Source organism: Pimephales promelas, chromosome 14 (genome assembly GCF_988280905.1).
Source record: "Pimephales promelas chromosome 14, fPimPro1.hap1.1, whole genome shotgun sequence".
Taxonomy (NCBI): domain Eukaryota; kingdom Metazoa; phylum Chordata; class Actinopteri; order Cypriniformes; family Leuciscidae; genus Pimephales; species Pimephales promelas.
In genome coordinates this window covers 8,763,596-8,785,000 of record NC_142782.1, presented here as the reverse complement: position 1 = coordinate 8,785,000, position 21,405 = coordinate 8,763,596, and the positions used below count along the sequence as shown (strand labels likewise).

General features: G+C 37.3%; 1 protein-coding gene across 1 annotated transcript in view; it reads right to left on the bottom strand.

The window, feature by feature from the left end:
• Positions 1 to 21,405, bottom strand: part of mtor (mechanistic target of rapamycin kinase) — a 277,311-nt gene that overhangs the window by 206,491 nt on the left and 49,415 nt on the right. Inside the window, exons 21-25 of the mRNA XM_039678643.2 lie at positions 16,719 to 16,886; positions 10,281 to 10,393; positions 4,442 to 4,604; positions 3,524 to 3,616; positions 608 to 754 (exon numbers count right to left, since the gene is read on the bottom strand). Coding sequence (XP_039534577.1) covers positions 608 to 754; positions 3,524 to 3,616; positions 4,442 to 4,604; positions 10,281 to 10,393; positions 16,719 to 16,886 — 684 coding nt within the window. The remainder of the gene's footprint in view (positions 1 to 607; positions 755 to 3,523; positions 3,617 to 4,441; positions 4,605 to 10,280; positions 10,394 to 16,718; positions 16,887 to 21,405) is intronic.

Below are 21,405 nucleotides of genomic sequence, written 5' to 3'. Positions count from 1 at the left end.
TGAATGTTCAATATTTAAGGCAACAGAAAACTGAATGATGAAGGTAATGGTGGAGAAGATAGTGGAAAGACAAATAAGCCAACACATGTAAAAGATTATGATGAGTCAGAGAGAACAGACAATCCCTTCAACATTGTCTCCCGAAAGACACATCAAATATCTGTCTGAAAAAGACGATCAAGTGTGGTGTTGAAGACTGTGTTTCAAACTATACAAAATAAAAAAAAGGAGTTCAATGAATATCCTGGGCATGCCTTTAAGGGAAATCATTTCCTCCAAATGTAAACAGTTTCCCGTTATTTACAAATGAGCACTCATTCAACTAATACACCACAAACAATACCATTATGTTCAAAAAAAGTAAAAAAAAAAAAAAAAAAGTTTTAAAAAAAGTAAAAAAAAAAAAAAAAAGTTTTAAAAAAAGTAAAAAAAAAAAAAAAATGAATGAGGACATTATAAAATAGATCAAATTTCCAACAGTAGAGCCGAAGTTGATTTTATTGACATCAGAATGTCTGATATTTTAATAGACTGGTCTGCTTCAATATCTACATTAATACCAATCTATTAATGACACATGCAAATGTTAACACATGATTTTACAAACCTTCTGCAGAGCAGTTGTGCTGACGTGCAGTTTCTTCATGGGTCCTGATTCGACTGGGTTACTAACCAGAGTGTCGCTTTGATTAGCACGTAATTGTCTATGCTGAAATATTAAAGGGTCTTCTTCCTCTTCCGCCAAAGTATAGCCCTGAGAAAGAGGCACACAGGTCAGCAAAGACAAATCAAACACACACAATTCTACATTTGTGTCAGCTTGAAAAAACCTAAATGGCCAAAACGTTCCACAGATAAGGGACATGTTGGTCTTGAAACTCTAAATATAGTGTCAAATGTTAATTTTTTAACAAAAGGTCTACTGACCACTGATATTTGTGATAATTTACTAGCAACATGCATTAAAATATAAAAAAATAAAACAATAAAACGCTTTCATTCAAGTTCCCCCATTAAAAAAAGTAAAATAAATAAAATACATTGATAGCAAACAAACATTTTTTCTCAAGTATAATAGATCTAAATACTTTAAAAAAACTTCTCACGATTCGTTGATCTCGATAGCTGTAATAGTAAATATGTATAATAGCTGTAGTAAAAGTATTAAAGAGAGTTTCACAAGTAATATGTAGCTATTTCAAATGCAAGCATGTCAGCCAATCAAAGCAGTGGCTGGTCACACTGAATCCCACAGCAGACGCCCCTTCAAACAGAGCATTCAAATCACAGGCTAAAATCAGGCTAGGAATGCCTTTATTTATAAATGATGACTATTTTTGATCTAATAAACATACTAACATTATAAGTAGGGATGCACCGAATATTCGGCCGCCGAAAATTTTCGGCCGAAAATGGCCCAAAAGTGCATTTTCGGTTTTCGGCCGAAAGACTTTTATCACCGAAACAATACGGCCGAAATGTTGTGATGACGCAAACAAAAACCGCGACCTGCACGTGCTTGTCTGAAGCAACATGTCTGCGGTGTGGACGTATTTCAGTGTATCTGAACCCGCGAGGAGACGGAAACCTTGTTTATCCACTTATATCTGCTCTAAACAATGCGTGCCGCCATGACGACGACTCCGGTTGCGAGCGGGTCAAGAGCGGTGCGCGCGCTGTCTGTGGAGACTCGCGCTGCGGAGGCAGGCGAAAGTATAAACAAGGCAGCGCGAGTCTCCACAGACAGCGCGCGCACCGCTCTTGACCCGCTCGCAACCGGATTCGTCGTCATGGCGGCACGCATTGTTTAGAGCAGATATAAGTGGATAAAACAATTATAAATTATAAATAAGACTCGCGCAGCGGAGGCAGGCGAAAGTAAACAAGGCAGCGCGAGTCTCCACAAACAGCGCGTGCACCGCTCCAAACGGTCGAGGCGTTTATACTTGACGCGCACTCCGTTGCGCGTCTTGTTGTACTATTCCTTGAAACGACAGGGGACGACTCAAGTCAAGTGTACCTGTCTTCTAACCATCAGGAATCGATGAGAAGAAGACAGATAAATACATGACAATGTTTATTTTTTAGTATTCCACCACCAATACAAAAATAATCATGTAAAACCCAGTAAACCCTGAGATTATTGCTTGTTACATTACAAAAAAAATATGTATATGGGAACATGTATGTATAGAACTAAATTAATGCTCTCTTAAATATTTTCTACATTCACTAAACATGTTTAAGTTTCATGTACATTTGTATTAAACATGGACCATTGTTCATTTAAAAAGGCTTTTTATGCTATTGTATGCTAAATTTTTAAAATGTAACTAATTTAGACATGCAAACTGGGTGCTATGATGAGAAGTTTGCGCTCGGCTTTGTTTTTGAGAGAACATTTCATTTTAAAACCTTTCTGCAGGCCATCAGATTATTATTTAGTGTACACATGAGTGGGGTCAAGTTAAACATTTTAGTTTGAATTTTATTTTATACTGTGCATTGTGCTAAATAAATATTTGCATATATTGTAATTGATTTATTCTTTGAAAATGTTATATTAATTTATGCAATTGCAATGCCTTGATTTTAGTAAAGTTTGTACACAGTCATAGCCATAAATGCAATGATACTAATAATTGGCATAATTTATTTCGGTGTTTCGGTTTTCGGTTTTCGGCCTTGGTTTCCTCTTTTTCGGTTTTCGGTTTCGGCCAAGAATTTTCATTTCGGTGCATCCCTAATTATAAGGGCAACCCAGCAAACATTATAAAATAATAAAATAACCCCATGTCAGGGGACCTTTAAGATCTGCACAGACTGAGGTAATTCACACACACTTAATCTCTCTCTCTAATATCTGCATTATTCTGCATTTTAATGGATTAAGCCTCCATTACTAGCTCTAAAATTTTTTGAAATTAGAGACGGAGGCTTGAAATGAGATGCATAAGTAAATAGACAAACACACAAAAGCGTTTTATGGACAAAAACCTAACATATGTCTTGAAATACAACAACTGAACAATGTCTTACAGTGTGGTAGGCATAGTATAAACTGAATAATTGACTATTTCCCCCTTGGGTGTGTATAATTTTCTAATAATTTAACGGCCTTTCTTCAATTGTTCCTGGCATTAAACACTTATTCTTGGAAGAGGGGCAAGAACCTTTCTTTTACACCAGCATTACGTGTTGGTAATTCTATGCCAGTAGGAAAAACCATACATCTCAAAGCCAAAGACAAGATTAGATATGGATGCCAAGATGCCACGTGCTGGAACAGGAAGTCTGGGTTCACTAGCAAAGAATGAGTGGTGGTTCACACACAGGGGGCCAAATTCAGGAAACGGAGGCAGGCTTCTACATTAGAACACAAGAGCTGGTTTGTTTCAGACAAGTTCTTCTAACAAGAACGTGACTGAATATTCATCAGGGACCTAGTTTATGTAGAATTTTTAAAATGTTCTTTTGCAAAGAAACATTATATCCACAGACGTGGAGAGGGTAGAATGCTGACCTTGACAATTCGACAGATGAGCACATCGTAGCGCTGGTGATTGATGCGATGTTTCAACATCACTTTATTAACCATAGGAATGAAGATCTGGTACTGTGAAAGAAATATGCAGAAATTATTTTTTTGTGCTAATATTCATGTCAACACAGCAAAAAACTATTATGTTATTAAACATACTAATTTATTTGGAAAGTTCAATATTAATATAAATATTAACAAATGAAATTAAAACAATTACGAAGCCTTCAAGTATTGCTCAATTAAGTTAACACTGCTTCATGTTTTTAAATAATTATTCAAGTGCCAGTAAACAGCCAGTAAAAAAACACTAAAAACAAAGCAAAAAAGAAGTACCACATGTGTACTGAATCAAGTCATTGTACTCATGCTAGAATTGTAGAAATATTTGTATTGTTACTTCTTTTTATTTTAGCATCAACTTGGTTGCAGTACTTCTCAAATGAAGAGGAGGAAAAGCATAATGGATTTATTTAGACTAAAAACCTTTTGAGTATTGGGAGTGCACATGTGTATACATGTGACTAAACCCCATCAACTAGGAAGTACACAAATAAAGTGTTGTTCCTCTAACACAGGAAACTGAGGATTGTGGCCAGCAATGATCAAAGGAATCAGAACTTGTGTCTGGTGCTCATGGTGGCCACATGTTGACTGGTAATTTTAAAAGGGTTTTAAAAGGAATGGTTGAAGCAATGACCTCATCCCTCTCTCTGATTGAAAACGTCTTTGTGCATTAGCGAGACACTAGGGAATAATTAGAAGGCTACTTCAGAACATCAGTTAATGACATATAACTATGAGAATTATGGCAAAAAAAGTTTAATAGTTTATTTCCGAACGATGAGGACAGCATTACAAATCCACTCCCCAGACTTGAACTAGGCTTTAAGATTGTACCTTTTTTCCAAGCTGAAAGACTAGTGAGGACAGCGTGTCCATGGAGGTGCTCCGAAGCTCTGGAGTAACGTCGAGTGCGCGCACAATGGGATGAATAATTCTGGAAGCATAATCCGTGAAGTCTAAAGACTCAGTCAGGCGATCTAAAGTCTCCAAGGCAACCCTTAACACCAAAAAAACAAAACAAAAGTTCATTAAAACATTTTTGGCATTTTCTTTTTCTTTTCTTTTTATTTAACAATCAGACATACATACAAACAAACCAACATAGTGCAGTAGTGAGCAATCTTGTAAATCCATAATTCCAGCAGTGACAAGAGTGATTTAAGTATTTGATCTAAGTGTGTATGTGAGCGGGTGTGAGTGTGGGTATGTGTATGTGTGTGTATGCGTAAACAAGTAACCATTTATTATTTATTACCATTGTCATTACCATCACCATCCCACTCCCCACTACCACCATACTGCCCCTATTGTGTTGGTAGATTTTTATTTCCATCCTTCCTCCTATGTAACAATTGCCACTGTCAATCCTGCATAAAATAAAATATGATATAATAAGATAATATAATATAAGATAACCTTCCCCCACATCTCATCAGTCCCTATCTTTTCCTATTTTTCTGGGTTTTTTTGTGTGTGTGTGTGTGTGTGTGTGTTATGTGCAATGTCTAAGGTGCATTAAAATAGGGAGTACAGAGCGAGAATGTCTCAAATTGGGACAGAGATGCTGTCCCGTTGAAACCACTTCTCGCCTGTCTTGCCTGCCTTGGTGTTTGTGAGGTTTTTCCATATATACTTATTCCTTCCTTTTTTTTTCTTTTTTTTCCCCTATTCTAGCAACAACAACAGCAATTACAACAATGAAACAACAAAAGAAATAAAAGTGAAAATAGTAATCATAACAGTAACAGTAAAGATAGTAATAACAATGATGACAGAAACAAGTTCAAACAACTAAAATGAATAGAAATTCGTGGGTTGGTTAAGAAGGTGGGAGGAGTCGGAGTTAAGAACAGAGAAAGGATTCATAGCTGTAAGAGGTCAGAAAGTGTTGGACGGCAGGGGTTAGTTTCAGAAGTGTAATTATGAAGGGGAGATGCGAGTTCCATTGCAATGAAGTCTGTTATAAGATTTTTCCAAATGTTAATGTGTAATTTATTTCTGGTTTTCCAGTTCATGAGGATAGTTTTCTTGGCGATGGTTAGCGCTATAGGAGTATTTTAGAATTTATAGTTTTATCAGTGATTATTGTGAGCTCCCCCAGCAAGCAAAGGGAAGGCGACAGTGGGATGTGGCAGCCAACTACGGTGGATAGTGACTGTGTGACCTCTTCCCAAAACTATTTGATTGGAGCGCAGTGCCAAGTTGCATGGATGTATGTATCTGTAGAATTTTGATTGCAATGTGTGCAAACTTCTGATGTGAAACCCGTTTTAGCTAATCTATTGCCTGTGTAATGTGTTCTGTGAAGTATTTTGTATTGTATTAACTGAAGATTCGCATTTTTGGATATGAGATAGATGTTTTTTACAGATTTGGGTCCAGAAGTTGGCATCAGGGGCTATTGAAAGATCGTTTTCCCATTTTATTGTTGGTAAGTATATGGTCTGAAGTTGATTTGAGATCATTTTGTATATTTTAGAGAGAAGTTTCTTTGGAGAGGAAGTGTTGACCAAGTCTGATATTGCCGGTGGAAGTTCTAAATTTGTATCTCTGATGTTTATTTTGGTCAGGACAGAAGATTTGATTTGTAGGTATTTTAAAAATTCATTGTTCCCAATGCCATACTCCTGGGCCAGTTGTGGAAATGGTTCAAATGTGTTGGATTTGAAAATATGCTTAATGTGGGTGATACCTTTTCCCGCCCATGTGTGAAAATTCAGTGTTTTTTTATTGCTTATAAAGTCACGGTTGTTCCACAGTGGGGTGAGGTTAGATGGAGCTAGTGTAGAATTTGTGATTTGGTGAAATTTTCACCAGGCTGTCAGAGTGGTGGCTATTGTTACTGCATCAAAACATGTGTGTTGTTTGATTGATTTGGTGAGGAACGGTATGTCAGCTATATTTAATTCTTTGCATAGTGATTGTTCTATATCTAGCCATATAATATCTGATTGGGTGGGGTGAATCCATTTGTATATGTATTGCAGTTGGTTAGCCATTGAGCAATATTGGAAATTTGGTGCTTCTAGTCCTCCTTGAACCTTACTTTTTTGTAGTGTAGTGAGTTTTATCCTTGGCGTTTTATTTTTCCAGTAGAAGCGAGTTATAATGGAGTCTAGTGATTTAAACCAGGTGAGTGTGGGGTGGGTTGTAATCATTGAGAATAGGTAATTAATTTTCGGTAAAATCGTCATTTTTATTGCTGCTATCCAGCCGATTATGGAGATTGGGAGGTTGAGCCACCTGAGCAAATCGTCTTCTATTTTTTTTTTTACCAGTGGTGTGAAGTTGAGTGTTACCAACTCTGACAGTCTGGAGGAAATCCTAATGCCTAAGTAAGTGATGTGATCATGACATATAGGTATAGGTGATTGATGGGGTGCCACATCCCATTTGGTTTTATGTAAAGGGAGGATGGAAGATTTATTCCAGTTTATTGCATAATCGGATATTTTTGAGAAGGACTGGATTGTTTTATTATTTCTTGAGTAGATGTTAGGGGTTCTTGTATATATAGTAGGATATCATCTGCATAGAGTGAGATTTTATGTGTTTGTTGTGGTGTTTCAATACCTTTGATTGCTGGGTTTTGACGGATAGCTGCTGCTAAAGGTTCAATGAAAATCGTGAATAGGGATAGAGAGAGTGGACATCCCTGCCTCGTCCCCCTGTGCAGTGTGAAGCTTTGTGGTGTTAGTCCGTTCGTTGTGACTGTGGCCGATGGTGATGTGTATAAAATCTTGATCCAGTTAATAAATTACTATCAATAAATGACTGATCCAAAGCAGAATTTTTGTAACGTGGTGAATAAAAATTTCCAGTTGACCCTATCAAAAGCTTTTTTGGCGTCTAATGTGGCAATGAGAGTATCTTTCTGTTGTAGTGGTGAGTAGTGCATTAAATTGTATAATCTGCGGGTATTATTAGATGCATGTCTACCTTTTATGAAGCCGGTCTGATCAGGATGGATCATATACAGTATAATTTGTTCAATTCTATGGGCTAAATAATTTGCTAATAATTTTTATGTCGACATTTATAAGTGAGATAGGACGATAGTTGGATGTGAAGGTGTGGTCTTTGTTAGGTTTAGGAATGAGTGATATAAATGCTGTATTCATGTGGGAAGGGAACTTTGCATTGTGTTTTATTTCAGTGAATTGTTCTGCTAAATAGTGGGTATAAGGTTGACCAAAATGTTCGTAGAACTCAGTAGGGAAGCCATCTGGACCTGGTGCTTTATTATTTTGCATGTTTTTCAATGCGGAGTGAAGTTTTCTGTGATTGGTAATTTGGTGTTTATTTGTTCCATGTTGAGTTTTGGTAGAATGGTGTTATCGAGGAATTGGGTTATGTCTTCTTGGTTTGGGTCCAGATCAGATGAGTATAATTTTTGTATAGTAATCCTGAAATATCTTGTTTATCTCAACTGGTGAATTGGTTAGCTTCCCTGCCGAGTTTCTGATGGAGGTTATGGCTGTTCTTTCTTTATTTCTTTGAATTTGACTGGCTAAATATTTTCCGGATTTATTGCTATGGTGAAAAGTTTCTTGACGGAGCCTGTGAATCAGAATTTGGTTTCTTTTTTTTTTGTTGGCATTTTCAAATGACAAAAATAAATGTTTACCCTCTTCAAGTGTTGGTCAAAAATGACCAATAAGCAACAATGATTATTTTTTCTCAATGAAAATAATGTTCTATAGTTCTCTCCGATAATGTTTTTTATTTATATGTTTATGGTACTAAATTATATTTATATATTTATAATCCATTTATTCACTTTCTGAGCATGGACCTGTAAATTAAATTTCCAACATAAAGTGATGTAAATCTTGAATGTGACGGTGCGTGTCCACTACAGCGGCAAAACTCTGCTCAGTGCCGCTGGCAACGCTGTAAAGTCTCCGCTTTGGGGTGTGTCTATTGTGAGTGTATTTAATCTGTTTTTTTCAACAGATAGTCACATACACACAGAATAATCATCAGAGATGCACGCGATTACATTTGGAAATGGACAAACTTTGTTTACATAAATGCCCCAAGCAAAGATATCCCGTCAATTTTATAAACTTTTATAAATCCAGCCAGGATAATCACAATGAACACATCCAAAATGAATTATTTAACATTTAACAACTACAAAGCGTCTAATTTGTAAACAAAATTATTTTTGCACTAAATCCAGCATAAACTCCGGCACAATTTGTATATTTTCAAAATTTCAAAACAGACGTCACATCCCAAAACGCTCATCAATTGGCTGCCGACTGCATTTTTCGCTTTATATTTGCATAAAGTCAAGAACTGCCCAACCTTTTTGACGCTTTAGGTCGCACTCAACGCTTTCTCCGGGCCGCTGTTAATCCCATAATGCAATGCGCGAGCGTGAAGCTCGACTTCCATAGGAATGAATTGAAAACGTTCGCTCCGCGCTAGTGGACACGCACCGTTAGAGTACAGACTTAAGTTTGATCTCTTTTCAAAGATGACACTAAGTTAAAAAAAAAAGTGTATAAAAGTTAAAACTTAACAAAAGTTACAGAATTTAACATTTATTTTTATGAAAAATGCGCAAAAATAGTATTTTAAATTTTTATATGAAATATATATTTTCAAAAACATGTTTTCCTCTACAACTGTTAGAAAATCAAAGCTATAAATCTAAACAAGTTGTGTTAAAAATTTGAGCCTGAAAATAGCTTTCAGTATAAGATTTTGTTACACCGCAGTACCAAAAGTTTTCACTAATTGAAATTCGTCTCCCATTCATTTCTATTACAGTCAAAAAATGTTGACTGCGAGGAACATAAGTGTGACTAATTTTTTCAGGACCAATTAACCTGTTTGAATCATGTCCATGATTGTTTTTAGTGTTCACATAGCAAGTGTCAATACCTTGTTTCCTACCATTCCGACGAAGAAGGAGGGGAAAAAAGGACAGAAGAGCACCATTGCAGCAAATGTGCATATATTTGCTTTTTTAAATTAAATTACATATATTTTCATTTGCCCACCCTGTTCTGTATATTGCCCTCGGCATCCAAATAGCTTTTAAAAAAATATTTGTAAAAGTAAAGGAGACATGATCTAGTCAATTGTTTGAGTTTATAAAACCGAGTTTCCAATTTAAAAATATAGAAAGCTCTACCAAAACACCCGCACTGTGGTGCAGCCAACAAAATCAAGCACAATAATAAAATAAGATCCGTCTATCTTTCTCTTCAAAATTCTTTCTTAAACTCAGCCCAGTACTTATTCAGTAAAACAATACCGATTCTGTAAAAAAAAAAAAAAAAAAAAAACAAGGCTTCACTGAGAGTAATAGCAGAGGAAAAGCTGGCCAAGCCACTTTGTTTATGTGATCCTGTATTCATAGACTCTGGGGTTACCTGATTCACATTTGTCCTTACCACTGCTGCCAAAACACTCACACAACCTCAAATGACTTATGCCCACATTTAAGTCAACAATGGAATCAAAAGTATACTGTGTATATATATATATATATATATATATATATATATATATATATATATATATATATATATATATATATATATATATATATATATATATATATATATATATATATAGTTCTCTGGTTTGAATAATAATTGAAAAGAAAAGTGATTTCTTATGGAGCTTGACAAGAGCAGAAGATTTTCATACTGACTTGCGGGCCTGCAGGGGGACATCGGGGGCATCGAACAGTTTAACTACAGGAGGCAGCAGTAGGTGGAGGTAGTCGTCCAGGTTAGCTCCAAACAGCTGGATGGCCATGAGCAGCTAGGACACAGAAGGAAGAAAACTGCCTGAAAACTGTGAAACTGGTGCATCAAGAACAACAGTACATCTCAGAAAAAAAATGGTTAAATACATCAGAGCTGCACATAGCACTTGGCATACAGTAAACCATGATATAGAAATCCATTATGTATATCCGCTCATGAATTTGTTTTAAAAAATTATTGAAAAAATAATCACAATTATTAACAGTCATCTACATTGCAATGAACACATTAAAGCATTTGTTAACACTATAGCAAACCACTAATCACAAATTTCTTTATCTTTTATCCACAAACGAGGAACACAAGAAAACAAACAAGTTCTAATAGGAAAGGAATAGGTATTAGAAACAGTAAGTAACTACAGTGAGTAAGGTTTAGTGGAAGGTCAGTTCTACATCACAACTTCTAACAAGCGTACCTCATTTTGTGACTGGAAGCTACAAACCAGTACTTAAAAACAGACTTAATTTACAAAAAAAAAAAAATAATAATAATTATAATTGTTCCATATTGATATGAAATGTGACTTGAGGATACTTTTGCAGAGAAATGGCTATAAAGAGCCTATAATCTTTAGAATAAATCCTTTTTTAAATCAAAATATTGTCCCTCACAAGGTCAAAATCTGCCAGCGCAGCTCACATGATTGATTGAGCTTTTGTTTTCTTATTCGGCCCATAACAACTGGTAGGCAGTTTAAGAGCTCCTTTATGGTGACCTCACTGCTCCCAGTGATGCAGACGATAGTTATGGGCTCTACAGGCGTGCAGAGAAAAGACTCATGTGGATATAGGAATTACTGAATTACTTGACTTGAATTACTTGTTTGGCCTGGAGCAACACACATCTGTCAGTAGCTGCAGACAGCCGTAGAAAGATGTCTCATGATGAAGGAGCACGGGGAAGCTCTGATATTCATTGACTTTTTTTAAAAATGTGAAGGGGGATTATATGCATGTATGAATGTATGTATGTATGAATGTATGTATGCATGCATGTGTCTATTTATTTATTTATATTCAACATCTGGAATACATGGGTCTGAAGCATTGTCTGCATAATCATTTTAGTATAAAAATATTATCTATACTGTACATCTGCTAGTCACATCAAACTTCATCTATAATCAAATTAATCTGTGATGGTAGTCAACCAATGTACAGTTTCTGGTGGAGATACTGATATCTTGACATTCCAATCTCTTAGAGTGGAAGAAGGCCGATATAAATATACTAAATAACACATGCTGCAATGACATTTATATTTAATTTAATTAACATTTACTCAATTAGAAACAAATCATGTGTAAATGAAACAATATGAACATTTAATTTCAACTTCTTTAGACAGAAACTTCTTGATCTTGTAATTGTATTTTAAATAATATATAAATAAATAAATGAACCATTACAAACATGAATTTCAAAAAGTACATTGTAATCTCATTTTCTGGAGAAAAAAAAAACGAACAAATTTTACAAACTACACATGAATGAGTGAATGATTATGATGACAAAGGCAAATTGGATATAGAGCAACATAGTTTGAAAGCAAGGATTTAAAGTTTTGCCAGAACTCTCCTGACCCCACTGAATTCACACAGATGGACTGTCACGCAGAGTACACATACTTTTGTACAATATGCACACTTCAGAGAATCGAACAGCTCGATTAGCAGAAGTTTGAAATGTGAATTGAGTAAAAATATGTATTAGATATTCCTAGAATTCTTTACATGAAATAAATGCTAATGTCCAGAATGACGATGGTAGAAGATATTATAAATAACAGAAAGATAAACACCGTTTATATATACCATTTTTATATACCGTTTAGTCTGTGGATATTCACTAGACTGTGAATACAAAAAGGATGCTTCCTAAACTATTCTGAAATACAGGTTATCAGATTACCTAAATACAGACAGAGGGGAAGGTTTGCTGGTCGTCAGAGGACCGCAAGGTTTAGATCACAAGGTTTAGATGAGATCATCCGACACCCGCAGGTGAACTCGGCACATATTGAAATAATGTGAAACAGGTGGCACAGCCAGCAGACGTAGAGTGCTTACACATTAAATTACCATAAAGTACCATAAAATATCCATATTGACTTTTTAGATAAATCCATAAATATATTTAGACAAGCAGCATCATTCCGTCTTTTTACGGTTAAAATATAATTTCACACATCAGAACTAAAATACCAGTAAACTCCGTTTTATCAATCAACAGAAATGATCTTGAAACGCTGCACTGTTTTCTTCATCTGCCTGGGTGAGGAGAAGTGCTTTAGTTTTACTCTCTGTCTAATCTGGCAACACTGTTTGACTTCTGATTGACAGGCATAGTGGGCTCAAGAACAAATTTCTGCTTTTAAAAATGAGACACTTCCCTCTGGGCACCTAGTCTGTTCTACAGCCTTTTACTAATGTGCTTTTATGTGTGTATATATATATATATACATATATAAATAATGTATTGTATTTTATTTTTTAATTTTTTCTCCTTTGAGTGTGTGTAGTCCGAGCCATTGATTGTTTTGTGTTTTAACTTGAAAAATCTTTTAAAAGAAAGTAAAAAAAAAAAAAAAAAGAGACACTAAAATAGTTTGAATAGATAGTGCAAAATTGCCAAGACAAAACACGTCCAAATGATAAACTTATACTCTATGATATTAGTTAAACTTGGCAGTTAATCCGCAAATCACATGCGTGCCAAATGGTAAGGCCTGGTCCGTATGGATCACAGATCAACTGCGATCCGTTGCACCCCTAGTAGATGCTCAGTGTGATAAACTCCCGACTCTCAAGACCATTTAACTGCATGACGTAATTACGTGAAATGCACGTCATCAGATTTTAGTAGTCTGAAGGACAATACTGGCACTTTTCCACGGCTCGGTACGGCTCAGTACATTTCGCTTGGGCGTGGCACGGTTCGGCTCGCTTCGCTTCGCTTTTTCACTGCGTGCTACAACTCGGCTCGACACGGCACGGCTTGGTTCGCTTTAGCTCAGTTGCTTTTCCACTGCAGTTAGTACCACTTTAAAGTGGGTGGGATTATAGACTGATCAATAACAGTGGTGGCTGTTACTGGCTATTTAAATCAAGCGGGTTTGGTTTCTCGTGTCGATGTCTATTGGTCGCAAATACAATGACGCTGGTACTGACGATTCTGTCTGACCAATCAGTAATCTGCAGTGTTTCACGTCACATTTAGTACCGCTTGGAACCTCAACAGACCAGGTACAGTACTGTGCAGAAGTCTTAGGCACACTAGTATTTTCGCCTCAAAGAAATGGTTTTAATTCAGTTATTTATATATTTTATTGTAGTGTCTCAGTAGGAAATATCAGTTTACATTTCCAGACATTAATTGTGCCATTAATTGTAATAATCCAGTGAAATTTTTGAATGCACAAGGATTCTGACAACAGCCAATGCTCCACACGTATGCCGGATCTCACCATCAGAGTGCATCTGAAATTATATGAAGAAACAGAAAAAACAGAGACCAAGACCTGAAGAACTGCGGCAACGTTTCCAAACGTTTCCGTTTCCAAAAAACCTGCAAAACTAAAAACTATGTGCAATACCTGGACAAAAGCTGTTTTAAACGTAAAGGGTACTAAACACCTATTGATTTGATTTAGTTAACTGTTAAAAGTTAATAACAGTTAATAATAGTTAACTAATAAAAGTGAATTGATAAATAAAATCTATTTATGATTATGACATTATTTTTGAAAAGATTCTCATTTACAGCATTTTTACACAAGTGCCTTAAAGGAGCTAAACGCAAGTCTCTGAGTTTTTGCAGAACTACGCCCCCTCTGGCGACAAGCGAAACTGCAACCAGAGCTGTGCGCGTTCATGGAGGAACACACACACATACGCACGTTTGCACGAGCTGTTCATAACCTAAGGAGCATCAGCCGCACACTGTGCGGCACACATCTTTTGTTACAGTCATAATGAGGTAATACAGTAATAAATCTGCAAGTCATTTAAAGTATATGAAAGGAAAGGCATTCGAGTAAATTACACACTTATGTGTGTGAGAGGGGGAAACAGGGGTAGTAGAAAACTTCCGTTTTTGTTTCCATCTATCTCCCTGTGCTTACTGTATCCACTTATGATTGAATTATTATGGAAACACGTTCAGTTATCACTTTGTACAGGATCCGTTTGAGCCCTAGAGCATACCAGAGATCTCTCCGTTTGTTGAAAGCCTTCCCGATGTCGACTCTCGTCTTATTCCGACGCCTGGCACTGGACAGACTGAAGTTTTATTTTCTTTGTCTCACGCGGAGTTTGCGTTGGGGTTTGTAATGAACTACAAGCCGGTCTCTTTCCGCGCCATATACAGATATGAAGTGCACGTCACCGAAAGCAACAGATATGAGCTGGATTTTATTAATCATCGGCTAATTTCAAAATCAGCAAAGACAGCAATAAGAGAGATCGGCAACAGGCCCGGTAAGATCAATTCATTTCTTTACTTTTAATGAAGATGGTAGTGTTAAGCGTCTGCGACTTAATTTCACTTTGATTTGCGATAGATTGCGGCGCGCTGGCTTGCTCAGCTCAGCTGCTCATCTGCGCGTCGTCATATATGACTAAAATAACATGACATATAGCTTGGTTTCAACAACCAGATGCATTTACACTTGTCCAGTTTCGTCTGGAATGCGGCCCAGACCACGTCCTCAAGTGGTTTGAGCGATCGGATTCATCCGTCTCTTACGCGTTTCAGAGGGCATTTACACCCTGGTCTTTTCACGATCGAATAGCTATCCGATCACAGAAAACACATGAAGTGACCAGGTGTAAACAGCCCCTTTGAACCCATCGTCTACTTTTGTGGAAAGCTGACTAGAGTTGTGTCGCTCGAGTTGTCTTCTCTGATACGGAGAACGGCGGCGAATAGCTACACGAACCTGCCAGACATAGCCAGGCGAGCGTGAACGCGCATGACGTCACGCCCAGTCTCAGATTCGAGCCCGAATCCCTCTTATATATTTCACTGTACAGGATTATAGAGGCGATCTCAGTGATCAGAGAAGGGCTCATTCAGCTCATCAGGCAAGTGTTTAAGCATGTATGGGTTAGAAAACGGCTATTTTTAACATGAAATGTTGCGCAATGCACCTTTAAACTTTTTCACAGTACTGTAGCTTTGCAGGCAGGCAGGCACTACCTTCGAGACTTTGCCGCAGTTCTTCTGATGTTAGTCTCTGTTTTTTCTGTTTCTTCATATAATTTCAGATGCACTCGATGATGGTGAGATCCGACCTCCGTGTGGAGCATTGGCTGTTGTCAGAATCCTTGTGCATTCAAAAATTTCACTGGATTATTACAATTAATGTCTGGAAATGTAAACTTTTATTTCCTACTGAGACAGTACAACAAAATATATAAATAACTGGCTTAAAACCATTTCTATGAGGCGAAAATACTAGTGTGTCTAAGACGTCTGCACAGTACTGTACCATTTAAAGCGAGCCGTACCGTACCATGCAGTGGAAAAGCAGCACAAGTGAGCCGTACCGAGCCGAGCCTTACCGTACCATGCAGTGGAAAAGTGCCAAAGCGTGTCGTACCGAACCGTACCATGCAGTGGAAAAGTGCCATATGTAACCTGAGACGTTCTAGTGGAGTCTTAACTCCTAGAGGCGAAGAATGTGACCGAAGAGGGGGCACTGCGTCACATCTCCTAAATTGATTTCCTGACATTTTACAGACTAACTCCTATTCTTAGTCCAAACACACACAAACATATTCTTAAACACACGCTGAACAAACATGTGGCTCCAGAAGACAAAGAAGCTGATGACGTGCATTTCAGGTATCTATATGGCTTCAGTGACGCGCTGTGCTATGTCATCACGCCATACGCTCGACAATTGGCTTGCCGCGTGCATACACTTGCTTCAGACACTGGTTCACACAGAATTGTTCACATGGTGTCAATGCATGAAGCAGCGGAAAAATTACTATTCGAAAAGGAACATTGATTTTGAAAAGTGTGCACCACTTTGCTATATGACAAAACTCAATTGCTCACATGGAATTTAAACCCTGATTTAAGAAAATTCCACATAAATATGCATGATATTAATGGAAAACAGTACAGAATTTCACACAATGTTACACAAATAATGCTAATATAAAATATGTAAAAAAAACAAAAAACAAAACAAAAAAAAACATGTAGGCTTATACGCAGTTGTAACAATACTGTGTGCATCAATCTAGAACAGCGTTCTAGTGTAAGAAGCATTGATACTTTAACACTCATATCAGTTTATGCATTTACCTTAATGGTGACGCTACGTCCAGGGCTGTTGTCGTGCATGAAGACTCGCAGCATATGTGGGATGAGTTGTGGCAGGTAGAGTTTGAATTCTCCACCTAGAGCCACCACTATCTGCTCAATCAGCAAAATAATGGTGTTCTGCATGGGATTGTTTGGAGTCCAGTATTCCTGAAGGAGAGAAAACATCATATCCCAGTGCTCCCAACATGACTTTGTTTTTGCAGTGAGGGCCAACATCTCCCCATGTTGTATGTTATGTTATGAAATATATTTAGTTTTTTTTAATAATAAAATACTATTTACTAGGGCTGACTTCTAATAGTCGAGGATTCAACGATTCGATTCGGAGAGGTCTGATTCGACTATGAACGTTATAGTCAAATAGTACACGGCCAGTTCAACCTCGTATAAATCAGGTTATATGTGTCTCCCACTCACGAGCGCTCACTCTTAACAGACACGAACAGACACACTGTCCCCGGCGCTGCGAGTCAGGCTGCGAATGTAAGTTACAGGGGTTGGACAATGAAACTGAAACACCTGGTTTTACAACACAATAATTTGTTAGTATGGTGAGGGCCTCATTTTGCATCCAAATACAGCACCAATTCATCTTGGGAATGACAGATAGAAGTCCTTCACAGTGACCAGAGGGATTATGAGCCGTTCCTCTTCCAGAACAGTGTCCAGGTCACTATATGATGCTGGTGGACTCGCTCCTCCAAAACACCTCAATAATATTTAGATCTGGTGACTGTGCATGTTCAACGTCACTTTCATCTTCATCAAACCCTTCTGTCACAAGTCTTGCTGTGTGTGTTGGTGCATGATCATGCTGATACACGGTTTGAGCATCAGGTGCTCATGATCCTCCAGAAGGGTTTGGTAGTACTCGGCAGTGTCGTGTCCATCAAATACAATTAGGATTGTCATGATATTGGAGCTCAAACCATCACTGATCCACCCGTGCTTCACTCTGAAGATTGGCCGCCAGGCATATAGATGTGAAACCTCCAACATTGGCCAGTGTTTCAGTTTCATTGTCCAACCCCTGTACGTACCCGCCCCAGCGCGCTCACACTAATAAACGCCTCACCTCCGGCGCCCCGCACTCGCTATATTCCCAGCACATCTAGTGGATGCATAACGCAAACCCAGTCAAATGTTTGACTGCAGTATCTTATGCGCCTCAAAATCCGGTGCGCCCTATATGAAAAATGTTCTAAAATAGGTCATTCATTGAAGGTGCACATTATAATCCGGTGCGCCTTAAAGTGCGGAAAATATACATGCGTTTTATATTTAGCCTGAAATAGTCAGGCATTCATGCGTGACAAAAAATCTTTAAGTTTTAGGAGTATATATTTAGGAAAATATATTTTTTGTAATTCTGTGAAATACACTGCTTAAATCAGATGAGGAAGGGTTGGCTCTCCACAAAACATAAAATATTATTTTTCGTGTTCACAGAGGAAAAAACAATGTTACAGACGTGACAGTTCTCCGACGGACACGAGCGCTCTGAAGCAGCACTTAAAGACTGCTTTAAAACTTTCACAGACTTCAAAAAAAAGCACAAAGCCTTTCTTTAAAGTGAATTTCGTTTTTTTATAATTTTTTTCTTGATTTTAATTAATATTTCATCACCCAATTGTCTGGATTTAATAAATAAGAAGGGAAAGCAGACAATTACTGATAATCAAGGCACGGGGCACCGATGTGTGAACTGGTGCTCGTCTCATAAATATAGCTGCCGCAACTCAGTGTATAAGTATAGTCTACTCCACAGACCTGAAACATATATCTATATTGAAATGTCTACTTGTAAATAGAACGATTCAAAACGAAAGAAAACGTAATGCTCTCTGCTTATGAAATGAACTGTGGATTTCTCTCTGGCGCATGCACTATGCGAAGATTGCGCAGCATCGTCAACTTCATCTTTATTAATAAACAAAAAACAATTAAAATGTCTCCTTGCTATATTTGTTCTTTGTGACAGCTTTTTATTTTCGGCAGCGCCGCTGCTACCCTTGGGCTAAAACGTTAAGTTACAACTTTCCCAGCAGTTTTTTGAAAACCAGGACATTTTCATCACTTTATAAAAAAACAGCCAGGACGACCAGGACAGAACATGAAAACAGGACATGTCCAGGGAAAACAGGACTGTTGGTCACCCTATATCTGTATATCCTCCTGAGGTCCAGAACGTAAAAAAAAAAAAAAAAAACTTCTTTATGTAATCACATTGTTAAGAGGATAAGAAAAAAACATAAAAAACAACAACGATATTTTATTCATATGTTATGCTATAACCAATGTAGTGGACACATGACTCCATTGTTTAAAAAAATAAAATGACATGAAATTATATATAGGCAAAAATAATGGCAATAATTGAAAATCGATAATCATTATTATTATTTGTTTAAATTACATTGATATCTGAATTGATGTCAAAACCTAGACTTTAAAACATCAAAATATTTATTAATATGTATTCGTCTACAAAATGACACATAAACATCGTTTCCTATTGTTTTTTTGCCTGGAAACGCTTCCAACCAGCTTGCTTGTCACGTGAAAAATATAGGCGTCCGTTCTATTTTTAGCCGCGCATGTCACGCAGGCAGTGTCCAAGCTCTAACATGGGAGCAGAAATATAAACGGTAAATGGACACGCAACGCAGCCAGTGTGTCTCCGGCCTAAACGCTTCCAGTGTGAATACTCTTACGCGCCTGCAGCTGCTGCAGAGGCGATGTAGTTACGCTGATGCGCTGCTCAAGCATGCGGTATGAAGCGGCCATGAAGGGGTTGCTCAAGCACTCCGGTTCGCATCGTATTCACGATAGATGTACAACGCAGTGTAGACCGGACGCGAGCGCGACCCGTGAAATCCCCAACAGCACACGGATTCCCCATCCTATTTCTGACCAAGAACCCTCCCAGCTCTTTGCAACAGTCGCTTCAAGCACTGTGTTGCTTCGTGCCGCTCCAGTCTCAGTAGTAGTCTAGACACCGTGGCGTTCTAATCAATTTTACTCAAAATAAACTGACACCAGAGACCAATGTCTCATCTGTTGAGAACGCTATCTAACATATAAACACAAAATCATCCATGGTTAATCGCTCCGGGAAATTCATGAGAGTGGCAGCCGAACCACCGTTCAGCTGGAAAACTTCTACAGTCCCTAATTGGCCAAAATGCTCTGTTCGACTTTTCTGCGATCATCTACTCTTCCCTGTGGATGACCTGTGACCTACTTTCTATTAGACCTGAATTTTTGACATTGAATTTTTGACATTGAATTTTAGAAAACTGAATTTGAAGATCTGAATTTTTTCAAATTGAAAACTTGAATCTGTATGTTTTTTAAACTGAATATTTGCAGTGTTTGAATTCAGAACAAAAAAACTAGCTGTTTGAAAATACATGTCTATAAAATTCAGCCATAAAAACCTTTCAGTTTGATACATTTCATTTGTTACAAAAAAATTAAAATTCAGATCTATTTAAACTACCACCAAAAATTCTACTTTGTTAGATTACACTTGCAAATAATAAAAATGTACAAATTCAAATCATTTTGTCATATTAATAGCTCCATACACGAAAAGAATGTAAATCCGATTTTCAATTCACACAATATATGCAAATTCAAGAGTTTACGTTACTGAACGCAAAAGATTGGTGACATCAGCACTGGTGAGAGAATATAGTGCTCACCACTTTTAAAGGAGTCATGAATTGAGAAATAAAATTTTCTCTGATCTTTTGACATTTAAGAGGTCATTGTACTATTAAAAATATCCTGTAGGTTACAGAATTCTAACCTGTCTTGTTAGTCCAAACACAGCTTTTAATGAAACCTAGCTCAGAAAATGACTTGCTTCTGATTTTGTCACATTATTACATCGTAGTGCAATGAAAGACTGCCTCTGCAGAAAAAGATCAATGCCTAATTCTACATCATTTCCTCTTTAGCCCCGTCCACCGATTTGCGCATGTCATGTTCACTTTGTTGGCAAATTTTACAACTATGTAACAAGATATATTTTTTAAATCAGAAGTTTTCAAAACAGTTCCACCTGTAATGGCAGGGATGTTGAAAATGATTTTAAAGGGCACCTATTATGGAAAATTCACTTTTACATGGTGTTTGAACATAAATGTGTGTTGACAGTGAGTGAGCAAAACCACCCTAAAATGATAAAAATCCACCCAGTGTTTTTTTTACAATCTCAATAAATCATATGCACTGTCTCAGAACGAGCTGTTCTAAGATTCAGCTGTTTGTGACGTAGAATTGAGCAAGGGGTTTGATTGACAGTGTGGTTGTGGGCTTGTGGCCTAGACCCCGCCCTCTGTGATCTGTACACACCATCCTCCATTGTTTCAACGACAGCCGGTAATGTCTCTTGGAAACATAAGTGTTCTGTTGTGGACTTGTGGGTTAATCCTGTTGTTGTGGCTGAAAAGTTAATCCTCAAGTGTGTCATCTACTGTTTGCGATCCAACGTCACCTCCAGTAACAGTAAGTGTATTTTATGATTTTTGAAGAAATAGTTATTTCAGTCTGTCAGCCAATTCATCAACAAATGCATCTAAAGTTGTAGGATGTCTGTGTATATAATTTAAACTTTTGTTTGTATAGTGTGTAACCACACGTTTATAAATATATTTTT